The sequence below is a fragment of the Amblyomma mixtum genome, chromosome 2 (assembly GCF_055824585.1).
Source record: "Amblyomma mixtum isolate Tamu chromosome 2, ASM5582458v1, whole genome shotgun sequence".
Lineage (NCBI taxonomy): Eukaryota > Metazoa > Arthropoda > Arachnida > Ixodida > Ixodidae > Amblyomma > Amblyomma mixtum.
The window spans coordinates 43,498,026-43,510,361 of record NC_143013.1 but is presented as its reverse complement, the minus strand read 5'-3'; the positions used below and the strand labels follow the sequence as shown (position 1 = coordinate 43,510,361).

At 44.0% G+C, this 12,336-nt stretch overlaps 1 protein-coding gene across 1 annotated transcript in view; it reads left to right on the top strand.

Annotated features, from left to right (window-relative positions):
* LOC149359154 (nucleolar pre-ribosomal-associated protein 1) overlaps positions 1-12,336 on the top strand; it is an 83,642-nt gene that overhangs the window by 25,737 nt on the left and 45,569 nt on the right. Inside the window, exons 10-14 of the mRNA XM_089571396.1 lie at positions 615-779; positions 2,183-2,273; positions 6,029-6,255; positions 9,434-9,532; positions 11,340-11,556. Of these exons, the coding sequence (XP_089427522.1) occupies positions 615-779; positions 2,183-2,273; positions 6,029-6,255; positions 9,434-9,532; positions 11,340-11,556 (799 nt within the window). The remainder of the gene's footprint in view (positions 1-614; positions 780-2,182; positions 2,274-6,028; positions 6,256-9,433; positions 9,533-11,339; positions 11,557-12,336) is intronic.

The window sequence follows — 12,336 nt, the reverse complement described above, 5'->3', positions numbered from 1 at the left end:
GTAAAGTTTGTGAAAAGTGTTAAGTGAGCGAGTTTGCATTGATGGGAAAGATTATCAGGTCGAGCACGAGGTTTTAATGCTTTGATGCTAGTAAAACATGAATAATATGAAAAAAATTGAACGAGCAGCGTGGTTTTGCAGGGATTCATTGTTGTCTATGATATAGGCTTGATCTGGGTCCCATATGGATGAAGCGTACTCGATTTCAGGTTGAATTAAGGGGGCATAACGAAGTTTTCACAACTGCACTGGAGCATGTTGAAGGTTACGTTTTGGGAGGCCAAGAGAATGGTTAGCAGCTGTTAGAATCAATTCAATATGATAGCTTCAGGTGAAATCGGACTGAAGGTAAACTTCTAAATACTTGTAAGAGGGAGCTGTCTCACCTGTTATATCATTAGGAGTGTATGGGGTTGGGATGCGGCAAGAATTTTGCGTAAAGGAGACGAGCTTTGTTTTAGAGTGATTTGGGGTCATTAGCCACGATGAACACCAAGTGTTAATTTAATCGCGATCATGTTGGCTTTAAATAGAAAATTCTTGTAAAATTTGCACTTTCCTGCTACGCCCTCGATGACTGACCACTGTGTGCCACTCTTTTGTCTTGTCGTTAGAAAGAGGAGAAGGACATGCAGCTGCAACTGGCGCACATGCGTTTTGTGGCCGCCTCGTTGCGGAAAGTCCAGGCTGCTCTGGCTCACGTTAAGAGTGCCGGGTCCTCCGTGAACGCAAGGGTGAAGGCGAAGCTACCCCGGCTGCTGTGTCAGGATGTGTGGAGGGTGAGTGCCAGTCACAGTGCTTGCTTCGCAGTGGGACCTCTTTGGGGGCCTCAGTTTGTCTACTCATTGCAGTGTGGAGCCATTTGGGGGAAGCGGGGGCTTATGTCTTAGTGCGAGCCTCACAAAGAAAATGGGAACAACAAATTTCCTGTGGTATGTCGCTAGTTGCGGGGTGCTCTCTCCCTGTCTCTGCACATGCGGAGCAGGCATGAAGGCTAATGGGAGAAAGGAAGAAAAAGTTGTGAGAGGGGGCTTGATTTGTTGAAACTGGCTGGCATTGAAATCAATGAGGTGTTGACACCAGTGCCGTCTTGTCTCTATGATATGGGACTAGCTTCTCTAGATGATGATTAAGAGCAATAAGAGTGAAAGGCATTCCTTAGTTTTTACTGATACAGTTGCAGACTGATTTTTCGGACCCCAATAATTCGGACTTGCATGATATTTTGGACTTTGCCTATGAACTGTCATGCGCCACCGATATTTCGGACTCTGTGAAGTCCAAAAGTTCGACTTTTCAGACTAAAATGAACGCCAGCATTGCTGTGAGGATCGTTTTTAAACTGAAAGTTTGTTTTTTTGGCCTAATATTGACTCGAGGGGACATCGCTGTCGTGATCAACCGGTTCTCCGCCATCGTGAAAGGCGCCATCTTGGACTGAAACTGAGCCAGTCGGACAGACTGGCTTAGATAGGCTTGGCTATTTGTACTTCGTGGTTGTCACCTGAGATAATGCCATGCTCTTCATTGCCATCGAAATGGCCTACAAAGAGCTCATTCTTGCTTCGTGCAGTGCGTTTGTTGGCGGCATGACCTGTGGCCGCGTCGCACTGTCTGGTGTCGTGACACGAGGTGATGGGAACTTGAGAAAAACATGACTGGTCCAGAGACAGTCTAATATCATCGGTTTCAAGCGGAACATGGGGGCGCGGCGAAGTTTGCTTTCTTTTGTGGTTTGCGGTTTTTCGCAGAAAGATTATTTTTTTGGAGTTCATGGATTTTTTTGGGCTGTTCGATTATTCGGATCATTTTTCGGGTCCCGCTGAGTCCAAAAAAATCGGTTAGCAAGTGTATACTAACTGCTGCTTTGAGCAGCCATCTGTATTTAAATCTATCGTAGAAAGAGAGCAAATTTGAATTGTAAATTAGTGCACATATACCTAGATGCTATGCTTGAATTAAATGAACGGAATAACTATTGGTAGTAAATATTTCTCTAAAGCCTGGCTATTTGCTTTTGATGCTAGAGGCTGTTAGGTTTTTAATTGTAGCATCTGCTGTGTTACGCTGTCTATGCAACATATGCTTGTGGGCTTGTAAAAACCTGATGAGGTACACAGGGTAGCCATTTTGCCATATTTAAATCTGCATTTCGGGCCTGTTTTTTAAAATTTTTTTCCAGAATGTTCCTACAACAGCTAGCCTCGTCAATGAGTATCGCAACATCGTGCTAGCAGCCACATCGGAAGAGGCACATCCGACTGCAGGCCCTTGTGAGGCTTTGATGTTTACTTAATATTTTGCAAGATGAGTGTTTGATGCATGCTTGCAATGCCTTACTTGTTTGGGGGTTATAGAGTGAACTGTTTTGACAAGGACAGACAGACGGCTGCTTACAGTTAGACAAATGCAGCAGTGTGCATATAACACTGCTCTTGGTCTAGTGCTTCTGAGGAGCACCAATGATTGGATATTTCATGCACAAATGCATGAATTATCAGATACTAAAATATTGCTGAAGCTATGAGAAGCAGCGGGGCCGAGTGTTGCAAAATATGAGTTTAGATTTTACTTACATTTGCATTCTTATGCTGAGACATGATCTTCGATGAGGGATTGTTTTCGCAGTGAAAGCGGCTTGTCTGATATTTTTTTTATGTGTAAAGGAATGTTAAAAGTACAATTAGCTTTATAATGCAATAATTGTGAAGTTTTTTCTTTCTTTTTTTTTTAATGCAGGAAATTCACTTTCGATTAGTAAACTGGCTCCTAAAGTACAGTCGTTTTCAAAAGCACATGTCCCACAACTCCGTTGGCACGAGTGGCTGTAGGGCTGCACCACGGCATTGTTATCTCCATCGGGTACTTGCTGTGAAAGTGTGCTAAGTGATGACAACTACACCCTCACTCTTGCGCTTTCACGTAAAGCGCTTGATAAATTTCATCTGTTGCGTTCATCTGTTTTGCCGCTGACACTTGCTACAAAGGAGTGCGCCTGGATGCTGGCGCCTTTTTATGCGCGTGTGCATCAAAGCACATAAAAAATGCTCCAGGGCAAGGCTGTATCGCTCTGTCGCGCTCTCTAGTCGAACTAAAGTAGCAAGCCTAGGGCTCAGTGTATAGTCAAGTCACTAATCTGTGAAGTGATGTGGACCTGTTTTTCTTTTGGCTGCTTTGTATCTCTAGTTGCGGAAAAAGCGCAGTTTTTATTAAGCATGAAATGCTTTTAGCTCCCGTGGTCGGCAGTGAGGTGACGTCACGCCGAGACCGAGAGCCATTATCCGGGCACTGAATTCCACTCATCCGGGCATTGAATTCCACTCATCCGGGCACTGAAACGAGAACATCCGGCGAGATTTAACGAGATTCAACGAGACTCTCTAAGCCCTCCTACGGGACCGGCATACAAGCGCCGGTTGCTCTCCAAACGAGTCACAAAAAATAACTGCTGCCAGTGTCTTCTCAATGTTCATCAAGATATCACTCGAGCTGTGCATTTGATAATGCATGGAATTATAATTTCTGATTTCTAATAACGCGTGCAAAAAGCACATACATGCCACGATAAACTTCGTTGTCATACGTGATCTGTTAGGGGCTGTGAGAGAAGGCTGCTTAGAGAAAGAGGGGAGCTCCAGGGCGAGAAGGGCTTTCGGAGAAAAACTGCTTTCGCGCCCTCCCCAAGGATGGCGCTACAGTCCTACACTAACGCATGTAAAAGACCGGCCGCTGGGCCATCAGCTCATGCAGATGTATACACGCTCGCGGTGTATTCGAACGGGCTGCATATACATTCTTGTCAGGCCTGCGTCTCGTCGTGTCCGCGTACGCTTCTGCATCGTCCTGCATTTCAATGCCGCCACCGTCACAGCTGCTTAAGCCGAGCAATGGAGCCTGGTCTTGCGGAAAGCGAACGCTTTGTGAGTGATACGCCACAGAAGAAGACTGCTCGCCCCTGCCCTGCCGACAAGGAACACTAGACCCATTTCAAGATTTTGACTAGTACCATCTACAAGCAATGTGTTATGACCATAAACATTTCATGCTTACTCTACTCTCGGTTACGGGAGAGGCAGAGATTTTTTTTTACGTTGACTATTTAAATAGCGCCCGCTACACACCACTCTGTGCATATTTGAATATATAATTTAAAGAACATCAAGACCAGGATTTTAGTTCAGATCACTGTCGCTATCACGAGGACAGCTGTCCTCTCTGTCGTCTCCGCACAGCCCCTTTATTGTATTAATTTAAAAGCCTTTGGGTCCATCTAGAAACCTAAAGAAAGTGTCTGTCAGCTAATAAATAACATGATTTCTTGATGTTACATGACAATTCCAGTAGCCCAAAAACTGCCTCGGAATGATCACTTACAGCCAGTTGATACTAAATTGCTACATCTAGAAACCTAAAGAAAGTGTCTGTCAGCTAATAAATAACATGATTTCTTGATGTTACTTGACAATTCCAGTAGCCCGAAAACTGCCTCGGAACGATCACTTACAGCCAGTTGATACTAAATTGCTACATACTGTTCCCATTGTTATTAAGTCACTAATATTACAAGGATGCTATTTTTTTTTCACGAAACAGAGCCATTATCCGGGAGGCAATAAATTGAAATGAATTTTTTTTTTACAACTCAGTAGCTAACCATATTTCTCTAATGGGGATGGAAGTGAAGGACGATGAACAGTATTTATGCAGCGTTTCCTCCATGTAAGAAACGGCGTGTCGAACTTCTGTGTTTGCTATGCATTGTTATGTGCCTGCCGGACGCCATTACATATTGTCTGACTCCAGTGCATTGGTCAGATGTTTAGGGGAATCCCCCAAGGTGAAGTAGACTCGAAACCTGGACCAGGACGAATTTTTCTTTAACTGCAAAGTTTCTGAGAAAGCTGCATAGCTTTCCTTTGTAGCTGTATGGCTGCGCTTGGGTGGACGTAAATGAGTAATTACTCGGGAGCGTAAATTGCTGGGCTAGTTGGTTCATAATGTTGTCAGGGTGGAACCAGCGGAACACAGACGCAGGACAAGAAAAAGGAGGTACACACACCACACCGCTGGACTTGCAACTGATTTATTTCCAAGAAAATTACTCCCTTATTACAATCCAGTGCATTGTTGTTTGTACGATCCAGCCGGATGAAGGAGATCGCAAACAATGCCCATTATGTTCAGTGAATTAATTCTTCGTAAAACACAGCCCATTAATTAGCCTTTTGCTATAAAAATGTTATTAAGCTGCTTCGTGATCTTCTTGTTTCATAAATTATACGTTAAAATATAAGTACAATATTGTGTAACAGGCGCTTTTTAAAAAGTCAACATAAAAATATAAACCGTGCCTTTTTCAGTACCAGAGATACAAAGCGGCCATCATGAAAGAAAAACAGGTCTGCTCTACTTCACGGATTGGTGGCTTGACTTTACATGGCCCTAGGCTTCCTGCTATAGTGCGAATAGAGAGCTCGACAGAGCGACATTTACATTGCCCTGGCACATTTTTGGTGTGCTTCATTGCACATATGCCATGTGCCCTCTGCGGTACGCTTAAAGATGCACGAGCATTCAGGTACCCTCCTTCATATCGAGTGTCAGTGGCAAAACAGATGAATGCTACAGGTGAAATTTATCAAGCACTTTGCGTGCCCGCGCAAGAGTGAGGCTTTAGTTTGTCGTCACCCGGCATACCCTCGCAGCGCGCACTCAACGGAGATAGCAGTGTCGCATTGCGGCCTCACAGCCGCTCCTTCTGCCGGACCTGTGGCTCATGTATTTTTATAAACAACTATACTTTTGTTTTCAAGTAATTTACACGGGAAAGCTAGATCTCTGCATTTTCAACATTGAAGCTTTCAGAGAAGATGGAAGTATTCATTTAAGCTTGCCTTATTACTTAGCTCTCTGCTTGTTTTATGCTTTCTTTTTGCGGCTTTAACAGAGTATACATAGGCTGGAAAACTGATAGTAGAGCAGTGGAGGAAAATGCAATGGGTTTCGTTTTTTTTTTTTTTTTCCACAGCACTGGCTGAGTATGGTGCCTACTGTGCAAGCATCCTGGATGTGCTGGACTTGTACAGAGGGTTCTCCCAGGACTTCCATGCTGAGTATGACTGGAAGATGCTCTCTGAGCTCGCCGGCATCCAGACAGATGCCCTTGACTCCCAGACTGAAGACCAGTGCCTACAGCTGAGGGCCATCAGTCTTGTTCTAGAATCATGCCCTGCCTCAGAAGCCCTCATGATCAGTGTAAGCAGCTTCCGATACTGCAGTTGCATGATGAATGCTTCACAAATCGCCTTGCATCTATGTGTGGGCTCACTGTGCTTGTATGTGCTTTATATGTTTTGGGTTGCGAATTTTGGGAAAACTGAATTGAAATCGAAGGCAAAGATCAGAATTGGTTTATATCCAGAGCAAAGTAAGTTGAACTAAATGTTTGTTTCCAAGTGGTGGTATCAAACTGATGACCTGCCTTCAAAATAAAAATATAAGAGAGAGAGATAAGTGGGTTTTTAGCTTTGGATGTATTGAAGGCTTTCTGAGTGCCAAATAGAAAAACAGTGCTATGATCAGGGTGGGTAGAAGGACACATGGCAGTGCAGTGCAGTCCATTTATAACAATGAGGAAACTGGAGAATCGAATCTTTATAACGAATGCACAAACGGGCAGAAACGGTGGAAACAACGTTAGCGTGAGAAAGCGCGGCGGAGGCCAACTTTTCTCTCCTCCCTCCAGCTATTGTGATGATGACAATTATGGTGCTTGGTTCCCAAGGCTGTACACAATGCTCCATCATGAATTTCGTCACGCCGGTCCATTTGCGGAGTTTTTGTGTCATTCGCTTCAAAGTATTTTATGTTTTATCAAACTTTCTGACAAATTTGAATTGCAGTTCTATCCGTTATTTCATTGATAATTTTATCGTTATATATAGTTTATTTTTACACAGGGACAGTGGGAGAATTGATGAGAATTCTATCGTTATTAGTGATATATCGTTATATCTGGTATCGTTATAAATGGATTACTGTGTACTGACAGTGCTGACTGCTGAGTAGTCTTTCTGTTCATCCAGTTCTTTGCTTTTTTTCTCCATATGTGCAGTCACGATCCAACCAGATTAAACAAATCTCTTCGTCTAGCTATCGGGTGTAGTACTGGGGCTTTCTGCAGTGGATGTGGGTGCACTTGCTTAGGCAAAGCGAAAAGTTCATTGCATTCGTCATTGGTATGTTGTAGGTCATAACGAGAGTGATTGTAGGTTTGCTTTTTTGTAATACCTGGCACCAGCAATATGAATGAAGGTTTGTTTAGATTGGCAATTGTTTTTTTCATAATGGGACATGCCATACGTGCAAACACTGTCTTGCACCATGCAGGTGTGCGGTAAATTACTCAGATGTGTTCCGTACTGAATTCAGCATTCAAGCTGATTTGTACAGCAAAAGGGAGGACTCATTGATGCGTTAAAAAAAAAAATGCAGAGAACATATCCGGGAAAACATATGATCCAAATCGCCTAAATTTTTTAGAAACGTAACTGTTGAACGGAGTACAAAGGCATGTATTGACAACTACACTTCGTAAAAATGTCAATTAGCACTTCTTCGCACAGTGCCTGAACAGTTTCTTTTCTAGTACTCAAAGAATTTCCTCTTGATTTGCACGGTCTTAAGTATGGAAGAAACTTTGCAACACATCCAATCCGTCAACGGCAGTCACCAAAATGACCATAATCTCTCTCTCATCATTTTAGGATGCTTCGCTCCTTAACACTTGTGCTCTGCAGTGAAGCCGCCGCATGCTCGGTTTTCATGCTGCATTTTTCAGAGCGCATTGCTGTCGAGATGCTTTGCCTCCTTTCTCTTGAACACTGCAACAAAGCAGCTGCTATTCTCTTCATGCTGCGTCCCTGCCATAACATCCCACTCATATGTTCGCGCAGTTTTCTTTATTGTTTTATTGCTTTATCCCTTTTGCATTTAGACATTGCAGAAAAGCCCTCACAGCAGGTGACTGCCGCTGCTTTTCAGCTCTTCACAGTGAATGCCCTCAGGTTTAGCCCACTCGCATGCTTGCACATCTGCTATTGGTCGTTGAACTTATTATATGATCAAAATTTGTAGAAATTTAAACGTAGCAGCCGGGAAATCATGTTATCCAGAAAGATATTAAAGGGATAAAAATAATGTAACTACTCCATGGGGCATTTTTAGTGCCCCTAATTTCGAGCATATGAAACGGGAAGATATCAACGAGGTTTTACTATGTGTATTTTTTTTTTTCACCTTTCTGTGATTTCTTGACTTCTTGTGATCATCCTTGATCTATGGAGGCTGTATAGCTCTTCTTTGTAGCCATATGGCTGCACTTTCATGAATGCTGATTATTAATTACTCCCTTGCTACAAATCTACTCCACCTTGGAGAATTCCCCTGAACATTGTACTGTCATCCTTGATGCATTGTGAAATTCAGATTTTTCGTGTGTAAGAGCTGTTTCATAAAAGACATAGGCCTTTTTTTTCGTGATGTAACTGTACTCGTGTTCAGAGTGCTGGGAATTTGTGAGCTTAATATGTTGGTGCACAAATGTCAAGCTGAAACGGTCGCACATGTGCATTATCTGCTTTAACAGAGTACACTGTGGGGCCAGTTGGTCATACGTAATCTGCACGAAAAAACGTAGCGTTGAAACAGGACACAGAAAGATGAGGACAGGACGGGGCTACAACTTACAACTGAATGAAATCGATCAACGAAAGACACATCCCTTCTCGAGCAAAGACACGCATGCGCAAACTTGAAAGAATGGAAAACTATGATAATCTAGAACAGGGGTTCTCAAACTTTTTTGCTTGGAGGAACCCCAAAAGCCTTCAATAAGTTCCAGGGAACCCCCCCCCCACTTTCACTTACCAGCAATGTTGTTGAGTGCATTTTTGCAAAGAGAGAGTTGCAAAAGTTAAATGTTTATTGCACAGATTAATACACATACTAATGTGATGGGTGGTACTGCTTCCCTTTTAAGTGGAAGTCAAAGCGTGGCTCAGTAGCACTCAGAGCCAGTCTCATATCAGCTGCCGGGTCAGGGCCGGTGAGGGTTCTTGCGGAACACAAGAAGACAGCCCGCGGAACCCCTGTGTTCCGCGGAACCCAGTTTGAGAACCCCTGATCTAGAAAAATCCGGTAAAAGAAAAAGGAAAGTAAAAGTAAAAAAGAAGAAAAGAAAGAAAATAAAGGGGAGGAATAGCCTTTCTGTGTCCTGTTTCAACGCTACGTTTTTTCGTTCAGATTATGCATTATCTGCCCCTGAATTCTACAAGTTCACATGGTATCCCACTTTGATATCTGAACTTTTTTACATCAATCGTACATGCATACTTTAATCACGGCTGTGTTGTTATGTTTGTTTATCTTACAGGAGGAAGGTACAAAGTCTCCGTTCTGTCACCTTCTTGAGCTCTTTGCTCGTTGCAGGGAGGGCGCTGTTGGCAACTCTGCAGCATCACTTATCTCTAAGGTACAGTCGCATTACAAGCCTTGACGTTGTGTGCACTACGCATGAGCATTGCAGCTGAAATCTGTTCTTCGAGTACTTCTAGTTTTTTGGCAGCACGTGAGAAACATGTCCACTATCTCTACAGTGGTGTGTGGGATTGTGTATTTTACAGTATCTGTGGAAGCCGTATAGCTTTCCTTTGTAGCCATATGGCTGTGCTTAGGTGGATGCTCAGTGGCTATTTTCTAGCGGTTCTAGTGACTATTTCAGTGGCTGTTTTTGGCATGTTTCCAGGTAAACGCTATATTTTGATGGCGAAAAATATGTGGGCTTAGTTAATTTGGAGGATTGTAAATAATACTCTGAGAAAATTGTTCTACTGAAAAATTTATATTTGTTCTTATAATGGTTTGGTTTATCGGGGTTTAATGTCCCAAAGTGACTCGGGCTATGAGGGACGCCATAGTGATGGGCTCTGGAAATTTCGACCACCTGGGGTTCTTTAACGTGCACTGACATCGCATAGTATAATGTATATTGTAATACAGTCTAGCCCGTTTATAACGAAGCCACTTATAGTGAAATAGCGGTTATAACGAAGGGATTTCAATTTCCCATTCCCATTTTTGCATTTTCAATACATTTTGGGTCCGGTTTTAACGAAGTAAATAAGAGCGCGTCAGCGGATATAACGAAGAGATTTAATACCAACCGAAAAATAATCTGCCAATCAACACATTTTTGCGTCCTTGAGGCGATTTTTTCCGCGAAAATAAGAGCAAAATTCGGCTGACAGCGTCCTTTCGTGGCGTCGTCTGCTCTCCTGCTGAGCGAAAGGTTGCTTCACTGCATCGCATGGCACGCCGGTCTCGTGTTGCGCTGTCCTTGAATGGCGTCACGGCATAGAGCGGTAGAGCACGCCGCGCTGGGGACGAAGCTACTGCGGTTGACGTCGCTGCAACCGCTGATGCTGCCGCCGCGACGGCCTGCTTTGGGATTCCGCTAGCGACTTGAACCTTGTGCCTGCGGGTCTAAGCCACATGAACTTCGTTTTCGGCGACGAAGACCTTGTTGCCACCGAGGACTTGACGACTGAAGAAGTTGCCGGGAGTGTCATGGAAGAGACATTGGCGGAGAGCGCCTCCGACAGCGAATGCGACGATGCTAGTTGTGCCCCTAAGCCGGTCACCTCCACAGCGGCCATCGCAGCTGTTGACACGCTACGGATGTACCTCGGGAGTCCGGAGTTCGACCAGATCTTTGGTTCGCAGTTGGATGGTATGGAAGCCGCAATCCTGAAGTCCGCACTCGCGAAACGTGTTCAGGGGACGCTGGGCGACTTCTTTCAGCGGCAATAAATCGGTATGCCGATGCTTGCATTTTTTTTCGTAGTCCGCATATTACGAAATAGCGGATATAGCGAAGTGATTTCCGTTTCCCGCCGACTTCGTTATAACCGGGCTAGACTGTAGTACCTTGCTTTCTATTGTGATGTTGGCATGCAAGAAATGTTCGATGGCAGGTAAAATTTGCATATTTATTTGTTTTTCTCACTTTTCCAAGAGTAAAGAAAATTGTCGACGAAACAGCTTGTTGTGAGGTTTTCTTTGTACACTTACAAAAATGTGATGTGCACCTAAATAACATCAGACATGTACAGATTTTTATTTTGTTTCAGTGACATTTGTTGAGAACTACTCTTAGAATCATCAGTTACGATACCTCAGTCTGTTGCTGCAGCAGGCTGCAGGAACTGGATGCGGCCACTCAAGTTGTCTGCAAGAAAAATTGAAACCTCGGGGATTTCCTTTTGTCTTTGTCCTGTCAGCTGCTCTGCAACCTGAATGTTCTGGAGGGCTACAGCTCGGAGGTGGACCTCTGGATGGAGAAGTTCAGGCAGGCCCAGAACCTGAACCTGGTGCACCTGATGCTGCATGCTGTACAGCTGATCATCACCGACTCCAGCCGCCTCAACTCCGAGGTCATGCGCTACATCATGGGAGGGGCGTCCACAGATAGCGGACAGGCTGGCACTGATCTGTGGAGTGAGCTGCACGGCATTGTTTCTTTCCTTTGATGGGCATGAGCTGCTTGGGCACTGGGCTCCACAAGGTACAAACATCAAATCTGATAGGCAGCTTTCAGTGACGTATAAAAAGAAAAGCACACTGCTCATGAAATTCGAGGGCATCCAGAGTCTGGTGACTGAGATCCTGTACAGCACTGCAGGCATCACAGTCGAGACTGGGAAGGCATCCTTGCCACAGTTAGCTCCGAGAGACCATGCCACAGCTAGCGGGGTGCTTAAATGTGCACTAAAGAGAAATTTGAACTCATCTTTTTACCATGGGAACTCGATCTACACGTTCCGAGCATTCTTAGAAACTACAAATTATTGTCCTGTGCGGCCGATTTCCTTAATTTAAATCCAATTAACCGTTTCGGCTCCCGCCTTTTTTTGAACTCACCGCTGACAGTAGGAGGAGTCAACCAAACTTTCAGCCAGTCCCGTGGCGGCTTGCCACTTTGTCATCGGCAGAGTGATACGTAACGGTCGGCGAAAGCAAAGAGTTCACGCCTATTTTTATTTCCGTGGGCCTAATTTGCAGCTCTGTTATATCTGACTGAAGCTATTTATTCACGGAAACCTAAAAACAAAATAAAAGCGAAAGTGAAGCTAAACAAAACGTGCAGTTGGTCGCTGAACATATTTTACGACCAGAATTTATCGAAATTTTGAAAGTAGTTGCAGGGAAAGTGTTTTGTCCAAAAATGTATTTACTGGAAGAAAAATAGTGTAACTCTACGGGACATTTTTATTGCCT